Raw genomic sequence first — 21,841 nt, forward strand, 5'->3', positions numbered from 1 at the left:
ATCCCATCTTCTACTTTATCAAAGTTTATATTCCCCTTTTACAAATTATAGAACTAATTCTCTATAAAAGCAAAGCTAATTTGGAACTAACACTGATTAAACGTTGCTTCACTACTATACCTTCAGCTCAACGGAGAAACTATCGACGGCGAAGAGCGCCGGCGTGCCGTTATTGATTTACTGCTCAGTTGTACCTACCGCCGTTAAGCCTATCCGTTACTCCACCGGATTTCTTCTTTCTCCGGTAATATCTCTAGTTTGATTTAAATTGATATTCTATTTTTTTATTTATGATGAATATATACATGTAATTGAGGTATGTATAGTTGTTAATATCTTCTGTGAACGTGAAACTATTCCCAATTTATGCGGAAAAAGTATGAGAGAGAGGTGATTAGACACGGCGTGGTGCAATTTCAGTTTCCATGACCTTAAATTGGAGGTTACGGAGGATACAGATTAGGATAGAGGATTACAAGTTAGTTGAGTGTGGTTTCGTATTTATTTACATACTGTGGTAGTATTACTATTGTAGTTTATAGTCCTTTGATTTGATTTCTGTTAGTATATGTTGTTTTTTTGAGTTACGATTATGCACTTTACTTATTTCTTTTTCTGGATGGCTTTGAATTGATTTGCGTTGGGCTAACGTCTATTGGAAAAAACCTCTACGTCCCAAAGTATGGTTTGGCGTGCGTACATTTTATCATATATTAGTGAGGCTGAGAAACGAATGTGAAGTAATGGTTGGAAAAAATAGTTTGAATATAGAAAAAGAGAACATACTTGAAAGTTATAAAGTTATCGTCGACCATCATATGTATATGTATGAATATATATTTTTATATTAATGTGGTTTCAGCAATTTATCAAACTATGATGGTTAGATGTAAAAAATCAATTAGATTTTAAATGTAGCATAATGAATATATCTTAATGTTTGGAACTACATTTGCTGCCATTGTCTTTTGTTCGTAGCTGAAGACTATTTTGATATCGAGAAGTCGTAGATCTTTTGAAATAAATTGTAGGCCTCAACCATCATGGTGCTTTCTCTCGTTCTATCCATGATGTGCTATTTGTACCCTCTCTCGGATGTCATCTTTTCTATTATTGATTAATCTTGTATGTCACACATCTATTTAAGTATCAAGGTTTCTGTGAATATTATATTTTGAATGTATTAGTGTTTAAGGCTTATAGTTTACTTCTGAATAATATTGTGGTTTCTCAATTATCTTATGGAACTTGTTTTTCACTTTAATAGGTGTCTTCCTATTTTGCAGCACTATTACTAGTACTCCTCCATTTCGGCCATCCTAATTTAATTTTATATGCTAAATCTGCATCTATCGTGCCATTTTCTTGCAATATCTAGTGCATTATATTCAAATGCTTTTGTAAATATTAAAAAAGAAATAAATATATCACATGCTTTTTTGGGAAGGTTCATGAGATTTATACGATTACACTTGGACATCAAAAAGCTATTTTAAACAAAGTGCATTCCTTCATGCTTAGATGTTTCTATAGGATTTTTATTTTTTGGGTTCTGACTCTATGCTGCTCGGACTCTTAAAATATATCGAGGGTTGCGTGTTGGATTCTTCAAAATTAGTGCATTTTGAAGAATCTGATACCGGTGTAACAATATTTTTGGAGAATCTGAAAAACATAGTTGGACCTCGTATCTATATGGTTCTAGTGTATTTGGTCTATGTATGTGAGTTAATGTTAGCCTTCTCTTAAAGAATGTCGTATGAGTCTGCAATTCTGCATATGTAGGTGTAAGTTAGCTATCTTGTAATATCATCATGCAATTTTGTAAGGGCCCTCTTAATCGTTTTCTGCAATAGATATTATATCACCTATCTTAGCAAAACAATCAATAGCTGAGCTGAGCATTTTGCTTTTGATGGGGTGGAATGGCCCATTGGAATCACTTTCTGTTCCGTCTTTCACGCGCACGAGAATATAGATAAGGAACACTCTCTTGGATCCTTATGTACTTTACCCTTTATGAGCTGTTTAACAACAAAAGATCCTCACAACTCACAAGAGATGTCGTAAGCTATAAATGGCAGTAATTGTAAGAGTCAAGTACTTGAACTGCTACCTGGTGCAAAGTAATTTAAATTAACTCTGAGTCCTGCTTAATATTAATTTTTGGAAGTGTTCCTTAGAAGCATAAAAGTCTTTTCGATGGATATTTCCTTCAACTGCTCTCAGGGGCTGCCAATACTCAGACCTCGCTGGCAGAATACCTCCTTCATGCGAATATCATAATCTAATCGTGCTAATTGATGAGAAAATTATCCTGTATTTTATCTCTGCATTAATTGCGTGCAAAGTAACAAAATAGCATGTTTTCCCCATTGCTTTGTGGTAGATGTCATCTTAAAAGTCTTTCTGTTGTACTATTTTTCTCATCTCTCGAATTTTCTGAATCCTTTCTACTATCTTATTCCTTATGTTCTGGTTAATTCTGCAGATTCTCTATGTCAATAGAACTGAATTCTAGAGTATAATAGGTATCTCGTTTTTATCCTTTTGAATCTGAGTTAACCCTAAGAACATCTAAAATTGCTCAGAATAAGATGTTGGCTAATTCAACTTTAGACACGTCACTTGTAAAAAAAAAAAGGTTCTTTAGAGTTCAGAGACATTCTTGTTACTGATATTTAACTCCTGGAAGAAAATTTTCTTAACTAGAATTCTGCTAATTGAAAGAATGTCACTAATACTTCATTGAACATAAGCCAACTACAAAGATGGCAAATGTCATTTGTCCAGTATAATTCTTTTCAAGATTTTGGAGTGTCTGTAATCTAGTGTATACATTGGATCTAATCAATGTTCCTGATTAGGTAAAACTTCATCATCACTGATATGCTGCTCTTCTTCTAATCAACGAAATAGATAGTACTCACTTAAAAGTTTCTGAAATCTCACCTGGCTGTGTTGGGGATATGCTCATAAAACACTCAACCCTGCTAAGTCAGCATTCAATTTTCACTGTTGATCTTTTACCGATATTAGCTTGTGTATGGATAAGGTGTTCTGCATTTCTTGTCTTAGAAACATAAAGAAAGATTTGTTCTCCTGGTCTATTATGTTCGAATGTATGTCTGCTCTAAACAAATTTTGATAGATAAGTTATGCATTTATCCAGAAAACTTCCGATTGAATATGTCAATTTGGATGACTATTATTGAACATGCTAAAGAATGTCCCCTCACTAGACTGTATTAGTTAGAGGGACATACTCTAGTTTTAAAACTAATCTGGCGTAAAATATAGTTTCATGTGCTGTTAAAAAGGACGAATCTTATGTTGGTTTATTCAATGTTGATTTTAAATGGTGTTGCCAAGTGGCTTTTGAAAGAACTTGTCTGCCTGCATCTCTGTTCTTATGCCGAAGTACTTAATTTCTTCTTTTTCTCGAGAGAAATATTAATAGGGAGGAGAAATTCGATCATTTAAAAAACCTTGGAAATGCTAAAGGGTCAAAAAACTCTTAAGAATTACTTCTTCATGACAGCTTCTGTTGATAATATTTCCTATTATTATTTTCAAACCATATAAAAAGTGCATATTAGAGGTTGAAAAGATCATTTTATATTACAAACAACTATAAACTATGCCTTTCTGGTGAAATGCTTATAGAAGAACATAGTACTGTTGGAATTGGATAAAGAAACTGGCCATTGAATATCACAAACAGAACTGCAGATTGATAGATCTTTAAGTAATATAGATAGCTTATACTTTATTAATTAACTTCTTATTCCTATAAACCATATTGTTTCAAACAATAGATAGTTTGTAGTTCCGGCAATACAATCAACATTCATACTAAAAATTTCCCGTAACCTTGACCTTGGATCACCGAGAGCAAGAAGAGGCACTTGGAATAGCTTTAGCTGCATGGAGGCGGCTGAGGATTCTTGGGTTTCATTTGATCTGCAGAAGGACTGGGGCCAAGCCTGAGTTCAAGTTCAGGTATTTGATTATTTCTTGCTGCTGCTAGTCTCTGTTTAAGCTCAGAATACAAAGCTTCATTCTCCTGTCTGAGTCGTTGAGCAGTCTTCCTTAGCCTGTCATTCTCTTGCATAATCTGAATATTCCTCCAGTACAAGTCTAAATTCTGCTTCTCCATAACTTGCTTGAGTTGGCCTGAATCTGGAAAAACCATTAAGAATTTGAACAGTTCTGCAGATTCATTTTGAAAACATAGCCTAACAGATTATGAGAAAAGAGAAGATGATGTCATAGTAAATTTTTCTTATATATATATGCATGACCTAAGTTTATACACAGTATATTGACCAAAATATTTCAGAAAATTGATAAAAAGTTCCATAGTGATTTATTTCTATGGGAAAAATAAGATAGAATAGTAAATGTAAAACAATGAGAAATTGGATTTCAATCTAGCCCTGCTTTGTCTCATGAAATTTGAGTTATAAAAGGCAAGAGTCAGCGGATATTTTAGAGGGCACTCTCGGTACACTTAGCAAGTAACCAGCTTCAAAGAAGGGAAGCAATTTTGAGACCAATGGAAAGAAGGAAAACTAGTTTTGCAAGAACATTTGAAAGTTCTTTGTGTAAGGACACTTACTTACGAATAGAGAACAGGCTCCGAACCTTAAGATTCTGAAGCTATTAGAGGGCAACTGGTTTTGGTTGGAGTCTCTTTGATATTCGTGCTTATTTATACTACTATTTTATTACTTTTACGGATGGACAACGAAATACAAGAAGCAGCACACGAGAATGGCACTTGTAGTTCAAGAAAGGCTCCCGAAACCAATCTGCAAAGCCCCCTTTATTCCTCCTTTATTCTCACATAAAAATCACGTCACATTTTATGTCAAGAAGACGCTTCATCAATGATTCTGTTAGAAGGAAAGAAAATTGTTGCTCAAAGTGTTTTTTGCATGTGGATTTTGCTTGTTTAGTTAAGTAAAATTAGTCATAAAGCAGCATAAAGGATGATATTCCTGAAGACGCAAATGCTTGAGCAAAGGGAGAAATAGCATGGGAGACAGCGAGAACTAGGGGATGGGAGTGAATTGTGAGATTTTGATGTTCATGAGAGGAACCTGAATGTAAGTAGCAAAATAATAAGCATTCAGTGAATTTAACAGAATCAACTTGTACTTTCTAAAGCTGATTGGCGTAAGCCATTAGTAGATCACAATAATTATAAGGAGTAGAATTTTGTTTCTGTTTATCTGGCTAGGCTATGTTGTTTTTGGCTATTACAATACAAGAGAATCCCTCATTTTTTGGAACATAACTAATTAATTCATTACACCTATTAAAGAAAATAATGAAGTGGTTAACATATATGGTGTATGGTAAACTCTATTGAAAGTGAATAAAAATTAAAGAAATAGAAAGAAAATCTTGAGTAGTTAGTAAGTATCAATTCAAATATTATTTTTGTTTTGAAGAGTTACTTGAATTCATTATTATTACTTTCTTTGTTTTTAATTTGGAGAATATTTGAAAAACAATGTTGGAACTGGGATGTTTTGTGAATTTTATCTCATTGTGACCTCCGGTCACGGGTTCAAGTCGTGGAAACAACCTCTTGCAGAAATGTGGGGTAAGGTCGCGTACAATAAGCCCTTGTGGTTCAGCCTTTTCCCGTACCCGCGCATAGCGGGAACTTAGTGTACTGGGCTGCCCTTTAGATTTATCTCATTCTGATTAGAGAAATGTCTAGACTTCCAAGTTTTTCTTTTGGTTTAATCATATGATATTTGAAATTTGTTGGTCTGAGTTACTTTGTATACGTGTTGGGTAAGTTAATTAAAGGGGGTAAAATGCTCTCCGTTAAGAAGTTCTTTATTCCTAGGTCCGAACTTGAAACCTCTCACTAAGGGGAGTTTTCATTACGGGTGACAATTGGCTCCTTCAGTACAATACAAATATAGAAGTGAAGAAGTCGAGGAAATATGTGTAAATTTTCATGTTATAAAAGGGAATTTCATCATTAGTAATTTATATTTCTAATTATGTTTTCGACTCATACAAGTTGTTGTCGGTTGTTTTTGTTGTTTTACTCGTTATAGGGAACGGATTTCAAGGGCAACAAAGGCTCCTAGAAGATATTTTCTTTCTATTATTGTTTTACTCGTTATAGAGAGCGGAATTCTTGGGAAACAAAGGCCCTTAGATAGGACTTCATCTATGAATAGAAGAGATTTTCTTTCTATTATTGTTTTACTCGTTATAGAGAGCGGAATTCAAGGGAAACAAAGGCCCTTAGATAGGACATCATCTATGGCTGGAAGTGATTTTCTTTCTATCATTGTTTTACTCGTTATTGAGAGCGGAATTCAAGGGAAACAAAGGCCCTTAGATAGGACATCATCTATGGCTGGAAGTGATTTTCTTTCTATCATTGTTTTACTCGTTATTGAGAGCGGAATTCAAGGGAAACAAAGGCCCTTAGATAGGACTTCAGAGATTTTCTTTCTATTATTGTTTTACTCGTTATAGAGAGCGGAATTCAAGGGAAACAAAGGCCCTTAGATAGGACATCATCTATGGCTGGAAGTGATTTTCTTTCTATCATTGTTTTACTCGTTATTGAGAGCGGAATTCAAGGGAAACAAAGGCCCTTAGATAGGACTTCATCTATGGCTGGAAGTGATTTTCTTTCTATCATTGTTTTACTCGTTATTGAGAGTGGAATTCAAGGGAAACAAAGGCCCTTAGATAGGACTTCATATATGGCTTGAAGAGATTTCCTTTCTATTTTTGTTTTACTCGTTATAACGAACGGAATTTAAGGGAAACAAAGGACCTTAGATAGTCATAGGACTTCATCTATGAATACAAGAGATTTTCTTTCTAATAGAACTCATCACTAAAGTTGCTAACTAATTCAAACTTTCGAGTGCTCATAGAATCACCTTGAACTATCATGAACTCGTATGAAAAAAAATACTCAAGAGAAGAATATTACATGATATGTGAACATATCACTCCAAAAAGCTCCTTCGATGAGTTTCAAGTGGCTGTATACACTTTTTTTTTAAATTATTATCGTATTTTATTAGTTTCACATCTAAACTATTGTTAATAGAAAGTCCCCCTCCCCTCTCCACAAACTAGTATGAACTCATTATGTCAGGTGGCATATAGTCAAGTTTGGTTCAATTTTAAAAAAAATTAGATCTACTAATATTTCAAGCCATTAATTAGTCAATGTTTAACCAATTAAAAGTTAAACTTGTAATAAATTCAATATGTAATTATATACAGCTAGAATTAATTAAAATGCAAGATATAGAGTATCAAATCTGGATGGAGATACCTTTTAGAGAAAAACAGTAACGGATCACTACATGTATCTAAGGATTATGCACTACTTAATTTTGTTAATAAATTTATTTATATCCATATAAAATGACTCATTTTAAACTCAAAATAGAACTCAATAAACGTGTGATAATAAGACAGTTAATCTACATCTTACCATTTTGCATAATAATTATTAATAGAGGCATTTAGTTAAAGCAAAGATATGATAAGCTTGAAATATATTGATGTAATTACTATTTCTAGCAAGTTGATATGATCTTGTAGTAGAACTATGAGTTGGTTGTTTGAATTTGTAAATATTAATGCCATGGAATCATTAATTTTCCATATTTGGAGGATTTTGTATTTATAACCTTGTCTATTTAAAAGATAATATTCTCTTCATTATTTCATCAATTTAATTTTATTTCAAGAAAGTAAACATTAGTTAGTATAGAGAGATTTCGCAATGAAAAAGCCATCTTCTATTGAGGCTTCTAGCATATCGCCAACCTTAGAAGAATCTCATGAAGTTGTCACAAACACGAAGAAAACAAAAGAAAAAGTTGTGGAAGGCTCGCAATTGAAGCCATATGTTGGTGTAAGGTTTGATCACAAAGATCATGATGGTTACGACAACAACATAAATACTAATTGTTCAAATCATGAACTCAATCTTTTTAGTTCTACTCCGGCTCATGCTAGTGAGTCTTCCAACGAGGCAAAGCCCAAGGAGAGGCGTTCCTCGGATGCTAAGACTTTCTCTTGTAACTTTTGCAAGAGAGAATTCTCCACTTCCCAAGCCTTAGGGGGACACCAAAATGCTCATAAACAGGAGAGGGCATTGGCTAAAAGGAGAAATGGTCTTGTTGATGTCGTTTCACCTTTTGTCCCTCACAATTATCATCCCTACTACAATCCCTATTCAAATTTCAACTCACGCATACCATTTCATGGTTCTTTTGCTTCTCGATCATCATCGCTTGGTGTTCAAGGAGATTCTCATGCAATTCTTGAGCCTACTTCCTGTCAGAAATGGCCATTTTTTTCTAGCTACAATTTTCCATTTAACCCTGAGAAGTGGTCATCAAGCTCATCATTTTTTAGGACAGAAAATTACAACATGGGTAAAATTGGAACAGGAAGTGTTTCTTTGGAGAATTCCTCTAATTTTGAGAACAAAAAAAGTGGAAAGGGTTTGAATTTAATGAATTCACCCATCGATGTTGATAATCTTGATGGAAATAATTATACGAAAATGAATTTAGGAGAGGAGGAAGAAGAAAAGAATAATGAAGAAGAAGAAGAGCTTGATTTGAATCTAAAGCTTTAGTTTACCTTATTGCTTTGGCTTATTTTGTTATTTCACAAGGTTTAATTTTATTTTTGCAATGTTTTTATTAGAAAACATGTGATATATATGTTAATTCCCACTTTCTTGTAGCTTGATTTGAATCACTCTCTTCACTTCTTTTTTTTCTTTTTGGATAGTCAAAGTGGCTTTGTATATGTCGGAACAAAGACATATCTTTAGTCTTTAAATTAATACCCATGATTGTTTAGTGTTAAAAACATTTATAATATATTTCAAAAGGAAAACCAAGATTTCAAACCGCATAAAAGTGAGTGATGATGATCTGAATTAAGACGTAATTATTGTTGTTATATTGAGTCATGACATGTAAAATCTTAATTTCGGAATATGGCTTTAATTTCCACTTAGGATGAAATGTATGGATCCAAGTGCTATTATCTTTCTTTATTTTTGTTTTGGAGAGTATTTGAGAATTTTTAGTTGTAGATTTATCTCACATGTTACATGAACATCACACTTCAAAAGCTCCTCCAGACTAATTTTTAGTATCAGCACACGTAGAAATTCTTTTTGAGTATATAAGTTAACTCTCCCTATACTATCACTGTTTGTGCATTTCATATATAAAATTGGGTATCATAGAACTCATTGTGCCATGTGGACTCATTGTTAAAACTTTTTCCATACTCACGCACCTCTTGATAAGTTATTTAAAATATTTTGTCATACATTTAATTGACGGATTTTTAATCTAAAAAAGAGTTAAATTAATGTGGAACAAAAAAAGTTAGTAAAATTGGTTACCACATGATTGGGGACGAATGGGTGGATGATTAAACTAGGTGGATCAATGTCTTCCCCAAAGTTACTTGAACAAAATATTAGTCATAACATAACCTGACCAATTATTATTAAGTTTTAGTTTTTTTATTAATTTTTTTCAAGTATATAATAAGCTTATATTTTATGTATTATGATTATATATAATATATGAGACAAAAACAATTTCATCTTTCCAACTAAGAAAAATCAATATCATACTATGATTACTTGCAAGCGTAGATCGTCAAGACTTACATAGCTTTAGCATCTCTACCTAAGTTTAAGGATATTTTAGTCCCAATTTTTTTTCCCTATTAGACTTAATTAGAAGGTTATTTTTTAATTGTTTTTAAAATAATCAGGATATTTATTGTATTAGTAAATAATGCATTCAATTGTGGAAATATCTTTGTAGAAAGAGTTTGTCTATTATGTGCTTAAATATGTAAGTAATGTTTATGGTATGAGAAAAAGATATCGGCTTAATGTTGTGAGATAGCGTATAGTTAAAAGTTTGATTCAAAAATTTCTAAATCATAATGATCACCTTAAAAAGGAGATGTCACAATCGATTTCAATAGTTTATGTTGTGCGGAATTTGAGATAATACGAGAAAATATAAACGCGAAAAATAAGACAACAGATTTACGTGGTTCACCAACAAATTGGCTACGTCCACGGGAAGAGAGGGAGCAGTTTTATTATGGAGAGGCAAAAACAGAATTACAGAATAGGGTTTCCCATAGCGTCTATATATAGTGCTAAGCTACGCCCTAACAGGCTTGGGCCCAACATACAGAATCAACAGAAAATTAAGGGCCCAATACAACAACATTGTATACCGTCGGCCCGGGGGCGTCTCCGCCCCCCCGGACCCCCAGGCCAGGGGGCGCGTCGCCCCCCTGGACCCCCCGACTCGCTGACCGGGCAGCGAGACCCCCGTCCTTTCTGTTTGTAGCGGGTCCGATTCAAGGCATTCAACAAATCTCCACCTTGACTTGAATTCTCCGAACAGATTCTTCAGACGCACTATGATAGTGCCAAGCCTCCCCCTCTTCCTCAGAGTTGCCCCGCAGGGCAATTAACAGCTTCTGATGTTGAGCAAGTCCAAACAGTGTTGAAACTTGCTCTGTGGAACCGGCTTTGTGAACATATCAGCAGGATTATCAGCAGTTCCTACTTTCTTCACCTTGATTCTCTTCTCACTTCTTAGAAAATGATACCTTACGTCAATATGCTTGGTTCTCTCATGATGGACTTGATCCTTGGCTAGACAAATTGCGCTCAAACTGTCACAATACACCGTAGCCTGATCATGATGCAGACCAAGATCACTAACCAGCCCTTTCAACCAAATCCCTTCTTTTGCAGCCTCTGTCAAGGCCATGTACTCCGCTTCCGTAGTAGACAAAGTCACTGTAGGTTGCAAAGTTGCCTTCCAACTGACGACAGATCCTCCAAGGGTAAACACATAGCCAGTCATCGATCTTCTTGTGTCAACATCTCCAGCATAGTCTGAATCAGAATAGCCAGTAACCAAGCACTGAGTATCACCTCCATAAATGAGACCAACGTCAGATGTACCTCTAAGGTACCGGAAAATTCTCTTCACAGCCTGCCAATGTTCTCTCCCTGGTTGTCCCATGAATCTGCTCACTACACTGACTGCATGTGCTAAATCTGGCCTTGTACAGACCATAGCATACATCAAACTTCCTACGGCACTGGCATAAGGGACTCGTGACATATACTCCTTCTCTTCTTCTGACTGTGGAGCGAACATGGCAGTGAGATGGATATTGGCAGCACTGGGGGTATCAATGGGCTTAGATGAAGACATGCCAAACCTCGCCAAGACCTTCTGAATGTAGCTTCTCTGTGACAAGAAAAGTTTCCTTCTCTCTCTGTCTCTAATGATCTCCATCCCTAAAATCTTCCGAGCGGCTCCCAGATCCTTCATCTCAAACTCAGCACTAAGTAAACCCTTCAGCTTCTGAATGTCATACTTCTTCTTTGCAGCTATCAACATATCATCTACATAAAGCACCAGATAGATGAATGAATCATCATTGAGCCTATTGTAGTAGACACAACAATCATATGAGCTCCGAGTATAGCCCAACTTCACCATATAGCTGTCAAACCTTTTATACCACTGCCTTGGAGACTGCTTAAGTCCATATAAGGACTTCTTCAACTTGCAGACGTGATTTTCCTTCCCTGGAACTTGGAAACCATCCGGCTGAGTCATGTATATCTCTTCCTCCAACTCTCCATGTAGAAACGCTGTCTTCACATCAAGTTGTTCAAGCTCCAGATTCTGATGTGCAACTATCGCTAGTAACACTCGGATGGAAGTATGTCTGACCACTGGTGAGAAGATCTCATTATAGTCCACTCCCTCTCTTTGGTTGAAACCTCTGGCAACAACCCTGGCTTTATACTTGACTCCTTCTGCTGGTGATATCCCTTCCTTCTTCTTGAAAACCCATTTGCAAGTAATAATCTTTCTCCCCGAAGGCTGTATGACCAGATCCCATGTCTGATTCTTGTGTAGGGACTCCATCTCATCTCCCATAGCGGCAAACCATTTTTCAGAATCAGAACTTAAAATGGCTTCTTTGTAAGTAGACGGCTCAGATGTATCTACCTCTTCAGCAACCTGCAGTGCATAACCCACCATGTCCTCAAAACCATACCTCGTAGGTGGCCGAACTCCAACCCTCCTTGGCCGATCTTGAGCTATACTCTGATGGATATCTGATGGCATAGATTCTGGAATATCAGTTTCAGTCTGTGGCTCTTGATCCTCCTCTTCAGGTTCCTTTAAATCGCTCTCGTTCTGAATGACTTGAAACTCCACCTGTTTGTCAAGACTCCCAGTTTCTGACGTAGTTGTAGGCTTCACAATGGTTCTAAGCAGAGGACTTTCATCAAAGACAACGTTCCTGCTCATAATAACCCTCTTTTCTGCTGGAGACCAGATTCTGAAACCTTTCACTCCATCTCCGTAGCCCACAAATACTCCCTTTTTAGCTCTTGGTTCTAACTTACCTTCACTGACGTGATAGTAAGCCGTACAACCAAAAGCTTTCAGATTTGAATAATCAGCAGCTTTTCCAGACCACATCTCCATAGGTGTCTTGCACTGTATACCTGTATGTGGTCCGCGGTTAATCAAGTAGCAAGCTGTACTAACCGCTTCTGCCCAGAATCTTCTATCTAGCCCAGCATTAGAGAGCATGCACCTTGCTCTCTCCAGAAGTGTTTGATTCATCCGCTCAGCTACACCGTTCTGCTGTGGTGTATTTCTGACTGTGCGATGTCGAGCAATCCCTTCATCCTTACAGAATTGATCAAATTCAGACCAACAGAATTCCAGCCCATTATCAGTTCGCAACCTCTTGATCTTCTTCCCTGTTTGATTTTCCATCAAAATTTTCCACTCCTTGAACTTCTGGAAGGCTTCACTTTTATGCTTCATCATGTACACCCAAGTCATCCTTGAGTAGTCATCAATAATGGACACAAAAAATCTGCAGCCTCCCAAAGACTCAACACGGCATGGACCCCAGCAATCAGAATGGATATAATCAAGTGTGCCTTTTGTTCTATGAATGGCCTTTGGAAACTTGTTGCGATGTAGTTTTCCAAAAACACAATGTTCACAAAACTCTAGGCTCTTAACCTTATGACCAGCAAGTAAATCCTCCTTTGACAGAATTTGCATCCCTCTTTCACCCATATGACCAAGTCTTATGTGCCATAACTTAGTCATATCCTTCTGGTGAAATTCTGACGATGCAACATGGGCTGAACCTGTAACCGTGGAACCTTGTAGAAAATACAAAGTACCACGCATGACACCTTTCAGAATCAAATTTGAACCCTTCCAGACCCGCAAGACTCCATCTTTTCCCGACCAGCTGAATCCCTTGCTGTCCAAAAGACTGAGAGATATCAGATTTTTCGTCATCAATGGAACGTGCCTGACCTCGTTCAATGTGCAGAAGCTACCGTCATGTGTCCTTATCTTGATCGAGCCTGTCCCAACCACCTTGCAGACAGAACTGTTGGCCATCGAGATGCTGCCTCCGTCTACCTGCTCATAAGTCGTGAACCACTCTCTCCTAGGACAGATGTGATAGGATGCCCCAGAATCAAGAACCCACACATCTGAATGATGAGTGTGCTCATCCGCAACTAGGGCAATATCTTCTTCAGAATTGGTGTCTTCTTCAGCAACAGCAGCAGACACTGATTGTTTTTCCGATTGCTTCTTCTTCTTCGGACAATCAAATTTCCAATGTCCCTTCTCCTTGCAGTAATTACAAACATCATCCGGCTTTGCACCCTTCGACATCGGCTTATTTTTCTTTCCGCCGTTTTTCCTTCCCTTTCTGCTACTGGTGAACAGACCGGAAGGCTGTATGTCCGTACTTGTGCCGTTAGCCTTATGCCGTAATTCCCTGCTATGAAGGGCTGATCTGACTTCTTCCAGTGACACAGTATCTTTCCCAACAATGAACGATTGAACAAAATTCTCAAACGACATTGGGAGAGATACTAACAGAATCAGGGCAGCATCTTCATCCTCGATCTTCACATCGATATTACGCAATTCTAATAACAAAGTATTCAATTGCTCTAAGTGTTCCCTGAGTTGTGTACCTTCAGCCATTCGTAAACCGAATAGACGTTGTTTCAGAAGCAGCTTGTTGGTTAGAGATTTTGTCATGTACAAACTCTCCAGCTTCAACCACAGACCAGCAGCAGTCTCTTCATCCGAGACCTCCGTGATGACGTCATCCGCGAGACACAGCATGATCGTCGAGTGCGCCTTTTCCTCCAGAATCGCCATCTCAGGAGTAACGACGGCGTTCTTGTCTTTCGACAACGGCGCCCAGAAGCCTTGCTGTTTCAACAAGGCCCGCATCTTGATCTGCCATAAACTGAAACTGTTCCTCCCTGTGAATTTGTCGATTTTCACGTTCAAAGCAGACATCTCGAATTCTCCAAGAACACCGATTAACCGAGAGGCTCTGATACCAATTTGTTGTGCGGAATTTGAGATAATACGAGAAAATATAAACGCGAAAAATAAGACAACAGATTTACGTGGTTCACCAACAAATTGGCTACGTCCACGGGAAGAGAGGGAGCAGTTTTATTATGGAGAGGCAAAAACAGAATTACAGAATAGGGTTTCCCATAGCGTCTATATATAGTGCTAAGCTACGCCCTAACAGGCTTGGGCCCAACATACAGAATCAACAGAAAATTAAGGGCCCAATACAACAACATTGTATACCGTCGGCCCGGGGGCGTCTCCGCCCCCCCGGACCCCCAGGCCAGGGGGCGCGTCGCCCCCCTGGACCCCCCGACTCGCTGACCGGGCAGCGAGACCCCCGTCCTTTCTGTTTGTAGCGGGTCCGATTCAAGGCATTCAACAGTTTAAACTTGTAAAAAATTAATATGCAAATATATACAGCTAGAATTAATTAAAATGCAAGATATAGAGTATCAAATCTTAATAGAAAAATAGTAACACATCACTACATTCATCTGGGGATTATGCACTAAACTTATTTTAGTTAATAAATTTATTTATATCCATATAAAATGGATCATTTTAAACTCAAAATAGAACTGAATAAATGTTTGAGAATAAGACACTTAATCTCCATATTACCATTTGTATAATAATGGTGACATTTAATTAAAGCAAGATATGATAGTTTGATATACATTAATGTAATTAGTATTTCTAGCAATTTAATTTGATCCTCTAGTAGAACACCCCATTAACACTGAGTTGGTTGCTTGAATTTGTAAATTTGTAACGCCATGCAATCATTAATTTTCCATATTTGAATGATTTTGTATTTATAACATTGTCTATTTAAAAGATTTATCCTCTTCATTAATCTTTCATCAAGTTAATTTTCAAGAACATTAGTATAGAGAGGAAAATGAATGTCTTTGCAATGAATAAATCATGTTCTTTTGAGACTTCTAGCATATCGGCAACCTCAGAAGAATCTCATGAAATTGTCACAAAAACTAAAAAGATGAAAGAAAAAGTTGTGGAAGGCTCACAGTTGAAGCAACATGAATCATCATCTGGTGGTGTACTTGTTGATCTTAAAGTCCACAACAACAACATGAACACTAATAGTTCGAATCTTGAACTCAAACTTTTCAATTCAACTCCAGCTCGTGCTAGTGAGTCTTCCAACGAAGCAACACCCAAGCAGAGGTGTTCTTCGGATGCTAGGACTTTCTCTTGTAGCTTTTGCAAGAGAGAATTCTCCACCTCCCAAGCCTTAGGGGGACACCAGAACGCTCACAAACAAGAGCGGGCTTTGGCTAAAAGACGAAATGGACTTGTTGATGTTGTTTCGTCTTTTGGCCCTCCTAATTATCACCCCTATTATAATCCCTACTCGAGTTTCAACTCACACATACCATTTCATACTTCTTTTCCAACTCGATCATCTCTTGGTCTTCAAGGAGATTCTTCCATGATTCATAAGCCTACCTCCTATCCGACATGGCCATACTTTTCGGCCTACAATTTTCGATTAAACCCTGAGAAATGGTCGGCATCATCATCAAGCTCATCATTTTTTAGAACTGAAAATGTTCTAGGAAATAATATTCTTGGTGCTTCTTTGGAGAATTCTCATTTTGAGAAGAAAAATAATACAAAGGGTTTCAGTTTAATGAATTCACCAATCAATCTTGACGATAGTCTTAATGGAAATAATCATACAAAGCTTGGATTGGGAAAGGAGGAAGCAAAAAAGAATAATGAAGAAGAAGAAGAAGAATCAAAGCTTGATTTGAATCTCAGGCTTTAATTTAATTTGTTTTGCTATTTTATAGAGGTTTAATTTTTATTTGCTTTTATTTAAAGGTGTAGTATTACAATTCTATTTTCTTGTGATTTGATTTGAACCCGTAAATCATTGTCTTTATCTTTTAAACCCTTTTTGGAAAATTTGAAGTTTCATGTTACCCTAAAGAGATGTGTCGTTCAATTTGTGTTAAGTCAAAAATCTTTAAATTCAGACTGGTGACTATTAAAAACATTCCTAGACATAATTCTAAAAGGAAAGATAAGATTTTGGACAGAATAGTGAGTTATGATGACTTAGGACTGTGATATAGCTATTGTTTCTATTTTTCATATTGAAATCTTTTTGTTAGAAAATTATATTGCATTTTTGTTAGAAAATTATATTGCACTTGTTTATATAATAGATGTTGATTAATCCTCTTTGCTTTTACATACATTTACTTTTTTTATATTTTGAACCTCTTTAATGAAACTTTTAATTCTGCTATTATTCTTCCCCTTAGCTCCTTGCTTTTGCATACATTTACTTTTTTATATTTTGAACCTCTTTAATGAAACTTCTAATTCCACTATTATTCTTCCCCTTAAGAAATTCTCACTGTGTGCACATATATTTGAAATCCCCAACAATTTGAACCATTATGTAATGAAATTTTGTTTCATGCATGGTATACTACGCGTTAAACCAATTCATTCCTTTAAACTAACACTTTGTATATTCATACAAAGAAATTTATGTACAAGGATAGATTTGATGGATAAATTGGGATCAAGTTGGTTGAGTATATATAGTAGCTTAAAGGGCCTGCGGCTACGTGTCGCTAGCTCATTGCGTGGATTATTAATGGAATAGATTGGATATCTGATGAGATTAGTTATTTTAACGACCTACCTTTTTATGAAATGGATAATTCTTTGAATTAGTTAATACTCATAAATAAACGTGAGATAAAATAATTCCATAAAATATTTCAAATATTTTTTTAATCAACTTATCAACCAATCAAACAACCTCTAACTTCATATTACAAGGAGAGATCTAGTCACTTTGTGTAAATACACCCCACTATACAAGATAACAATTCCTCACCTTTGATTCAAAGTTTTTTTTTTCTTGAGAAATTATTGATTTAATATATTAAACAATCTATTTAGAAGTTGAGATTCCTTCCGTTTCTCAATTTGTTTTAAAAGGAAATGAAGAGGGAATCAAGATAGGAAAATCGAATCTTCACCAATCAGCAATCATCAACCAGGTAAGTAACATTAAGATTTCCCTATTAGTCCATTTATATTGTAGTTCATGTCATATTATTTCTATTAATTTATTTATTCTCAAAATTATTCTGCTCGCGAGTAACACAAATTATAGTTTTGATTTCTGAGTTATTATCTCACAAAATCATTTTTCTTCAATAAATATATTATATTATGAGCTAATAACTATTAATTGAACGGATATTCAAGAAATCAACTAATGAAATATAGTATGTTATGATGAAGTAGTTAAGTACGTTTGCTTGGTGGATCAAAGCATATACCTACCACCTGTCATGACATAAGATAGGGTTGTGACACACACCCTAACACACATATAAAGTTACTTTTTAATTTAGGTGAAAGTGTTTTAATTTAATGTAATATTTAAAAATAAAAATAAAACTTTAAAAAATTATGATCCTAAATAAGTTTTAGATAAGTTATAAATCATGTCTTAATAAGTATCACTTTTTTAATTGACAAAAAAAGTGTGACAAATTTCGATACAGAAGGAATTAAAAAAAATTGTGGGAGCGTGAAATGATAAGGCCCCTATAGGAGATTATAAAACTAGCCTATTGTTATCCAAAGTGAATTAAATAGCTATAGTATGCTCCATTTATGGACCATCCCCCCTTTTAGTGGAAATTGACTAAGATGCCTTTCTATGTCTTCATGTGGAAATAACTTCACTGTCTATCTCTAAGCTATGGTTTTTCTCTTATCTAAAATTATTAAAGGAGTTGCTTGGGGATTCCTCATATAATTGTTTCACTTTTACATTTTTTTTCAAGTCTTAACGATAGTTTAAAAAATTACAAAATTCTTTTATTATGTTCCTATACATAATATAGGACATTATCTTAGTGTGGTGCTATGTTTTATATAATTTTTCTTTTAAGAGTATGAGTGATTAAGAAACTATCTATAATGTGTAGCGATACCTATATCAGTGCGAGTTCTTTTAGAAAAAACAATCAAGTTTGACATAAAGTAGATAATATCTAACCTATTAAGTCCAAGTATTAATATCACAACTTATGGTTGAATAGGACGAGTATGAAAAATGTACATGTGAATCTCTTAAATTCATAGGACTTGATCGAGGGGAGACTCCACAAAGCGAGAGAGATTGTCAGGTGTGCAAACACAATAATTAATAGTTGAAAATATTGTGAAGCTATATAGAATATGTAAGAATATTATTAATGGTTTGAGTTTGAAGAAAATGAACGATTAGTGATCAATTTACATATGTAATTTCATTAAGTGTATAGTCAAGAATTAATTTAATGAGTAAATAAGGAAAGGGAGAGAGAAAATATGTGTGTGTGTGAGAGAGAGAAATCTTTGACCAAAGAGAGAACAAGTTGAAAAAATCATGGGTGGTGTTGGAACATACCATTTTTACATGATTTCAAAGAGAAAGATGAGAATAAGTACCATCAATCTAAGTGCCAAAAAAGCCATGTTTAGTGCTATTGGGAGATGAGAATCTCTACAACTTGCAAAATTAAAGTGTCTTATTTTAACGTTTAAAGTGTTAAGTTAGTGACTAATTTAATCAGTATAGTTAAAGAATGAAAGGTGATAGTATAAATTGTTCTATAATGGAAATGAGTTGACTATCAACAAACCTTCTTATAAGGTAAACATAATTCTTCCACATTAAATTAGCATTTTTGAGTTCAAATAAAAAATGTTTCGTTCCTTGCACTATACAATTCTAAATCAATATCAGTCAAGATACTAAAACAAGATACCAAGTGGGAAAAAAAAGAAAAAAAATTGACTACAACAATGTTTCATTGGTTTTACAAAGTCAAACCCCTTTAGTAAAAAGGCAAAGGGAAAATGGAGAATATAAGTTGCTTTATCATAAAAGATTTGACTACTATTAGAAAGTGTTTTTTTTTTTAAAAGAACAATAAAATAAAATGTGATTATTTAATTTACAATATCATATTCATTTTTCATCGAAATAACTCTGGAGAAAAGATCCTTAGCCCCTCCCACCGGACACACATTTCTCATATAAGGACCATTACCAAGAATATGGAGCCCAAGTTCAATTTTCTTGTATTTTAGGGATGTGTGGACTTTGATTAGTACTTCTATAGTCATTCCTTTTCCATACTATGAGTAGATGGAGAAAAGTAAAAATATTCATTAAATTAAAGCAACTCAAGCTAGACTTATTATAAACATATATGAATTAGGGTGGGGGTGGAGGGTTGCTAGGGATAAGGTATAAAAACATAGTTAAATTATGGTGAAACTTTTAACTATACAAAGGTCCCTTTTACCCTCTAAACTTTTTTTTTCATTATGACCTCCTTCATTAATTAATTATTAGAAAGAAAATAAGTAAATTAAGACATATCATATGTATAAATATGTTGTTTATACTAAATAAGAGAAAGAAAGAAGGAGGAGTTTTATATCTGATTCTTCAAAAAGTCGATCAAATTTCATTCTCTCAAGTCTCAAATATATCAATATACCAAGTCAAGAATTTTGAGTAATATTTGCATCTCTTTAGCTGATCAATTATGCATTAACATATTTTGAAATAAGTATTTGAACTTTTAAAACATGACAAGTACTTGATTGTTTTTAATAATCAAAACAAGTAAATAGAACAAAAAGAATATTATCTCTTTTAAGCTTGGTTGGTACGTCATTTTCAATATAATTAACTATATAATAATATCAAAACTTATACACAATATAAATAGCTCATCTCATTCAAATATGAGTGAAATTTAAGTAAAGTATTTAAAATTTAGATATAAACGAACAATATTTAATCACATATAATTGACCATTGGCCATATACATTCAAAAACATACTATTTCTGTTTCAAGATGGATATCCATAAATTCACATAATTTTTTTCAAAGTTAACAAATGAATATACACCTTAATTATAAGAATGAATTTACTTCTAATCATACTTAACTAAATTTAGTCATATAAAACTTCAAACACGAAAATTAATTATATCAAAATCAGGTATCTAGACAGTTTGTCTTATTAGGCTATTTAGACGGATGAAAATATCCAACCCCAACCTCATAATAGTAGGGCTCATGAGATAATACATTAACTGGGACCCAATTAGGATAAGGTCAATGCAAGAGAGACAGCTGTATATCTTTGGAAATAGGAATTTTCATGTTTTTTTGCTGTTTTGTTTTGGAAATTTGCCACACCGATTATTTTGTTACCGGAAAAATATATATATAACTTCGAACTATTATAAATCGTATGTAAATATTTTTGAAATATTTGGTGCTTTTATCATTCAAAAATTAGATCTTGTATGTTCTTCACTTTAACAGAAGATTAAATAAAAATACGTGATAAAATTTTATCCATTGATTCGATGTCGCGTAGATGGATAAGATTATGACACGTATATTTCCGTTAGTATAAAAGATATAATGCTCTAGTTTTTTAGACCACAAAGACAGTAATGTCTCTAAAATATAATAGAAGGTTATCATTTACGATAGTTAAAGAACATATTTATCCTTTTCTCCCTTTGATATTATCATGATTTGCTTCTCTAGAGTTAATTTAAGTTTTTTTATAATTTAATAATTATATAAAGATATTTTAGATTGTAATTTGTTAAACTAATATAATAAAAGAATATGTATTAAGTATTTATTAGAATTTGACTAATTTGATTCTTAAAAAATGATAATTTGTTAGACGGAGAAAGTATGTTTTAATTTCTCTGGAAAATTATAAATCTTTCAATCTCATTCATGCTTATACATACAATGTAAAAAAAGAGATTTTTCATAAAATAATTATAATTTGGAATAAAATTATAAATATTTAAATGACAGTAAGTTGTCTTATCAAAAGAAAAACAAATTGCTAATTATTAGATGCTATTCTTTTTTTGACATGGTCTAAAAAAATAAGAATATTATCACATAATTAATGTAGAGAAAGTGCTTACGTCGTCTGGAAAACAATATTTTAGGATTTTTATTTTATATTACATACTTACAGTTGACATAGAGTTTGAGAAATAAAAAATGTTCCACATAGAAATAACTGTAACAAAATTGACGTTAGTATCAATAAATGTATGTATGATGTGAATTTTAAAATGTACTCTCATTTTTCTCTTCAATTTAATGATTGAGAATTTGACTTTGTTTTTATCAACAAGTCATGTCAAATTCAATAAATATTAAAATTATAAAGTCAATAATTTATCAAAATATAAAAATATTTGACA

At 34.3% G+C, this 21,841-nt stretch overlaps 3 protein-coding genes across 5 annotated transcripts in view; all 3 read left to right on the forward strand.

Moving 5' to 3' along the window:
* The first annotated feature begins 94 nt into the window (after positions 1 to 94).
* LOC101259279 (alpha,alpha-trehalose-phosphate synthase [UDP-forming] 6) overlaps positions 95 to 21,841 on the forward strand; it is a 30,393-nt gene continuing 8,646 nt past the window's right edge. Inside the window, exons 1-3 of one of the 3 annotated variants that reach the window (XM_010318179.4) lie at positions 95 to 244; positions 3,819 to 4,002; positions 17,514 to 17,575. The gene's annotated coding sequence lies outside the window, so the exon portion shown is untranslated. The remainder of the gene's footprint in view (positions 245 to 3,818; positions 4,003 to 17,513; positions 17,576 to 21,841) is intronic. The other 2 variants (XM_069295480.1, XM_069295481.1) reach the window with 2 other exon arrangements.
* Positions 7,790 to 8,653, forward strand: LOC101246274 (zinc finger protein 3-like). The gene has a single exon (XM_004228892.1). It carries the CDS (start codon positions 7,790 to 7,792, stop codon positions 8,651 to 8,653), a length of 864 nt encoding a protein of 287 aa, XP_004228940.1.
* On the forward strand, positions 15,430 to 16,320 carry LOC101245979 (zinc finger protein 1-like). The gene has a single exon (XM_004228891.5). It carries the CDS (start codon positions 15,430 to 15,432, stop codon positions 16,318 to 16,320), a length of 891 nt encoding a protein of 296 aa, XP_004228939.1.

The sequence above is a fragment of the Solanum lycopersicum genome, chromosome 1 (assembly GCF_036512215.1).
Source record: "Solanum lycopersicum chromosome 1, SLM_r2.1".
Classification (NCBI taxonomy): Eukaryota; Viridiplantae; Streptophyta; class Magnoliopsida; order Solanales; family Solanaceae; genus Solanum; species Solanum lycopersicum.

Coding starts and splice junctions, on each gene's coding strand:
- LOC101246274 (XM_004228892.1), top strand. CDS start 7,790: ATGAAAAAGCCATCTTCTATTGAGGCTTCTAGCATATCGCCAACCTTA.
- LOC101245979 (XM_004228891.5), top strand. CDS start 15,430: ATGAATGTCTTTGCAATGAATAAATCATGTTCTTTTGAGACTTCTAGC.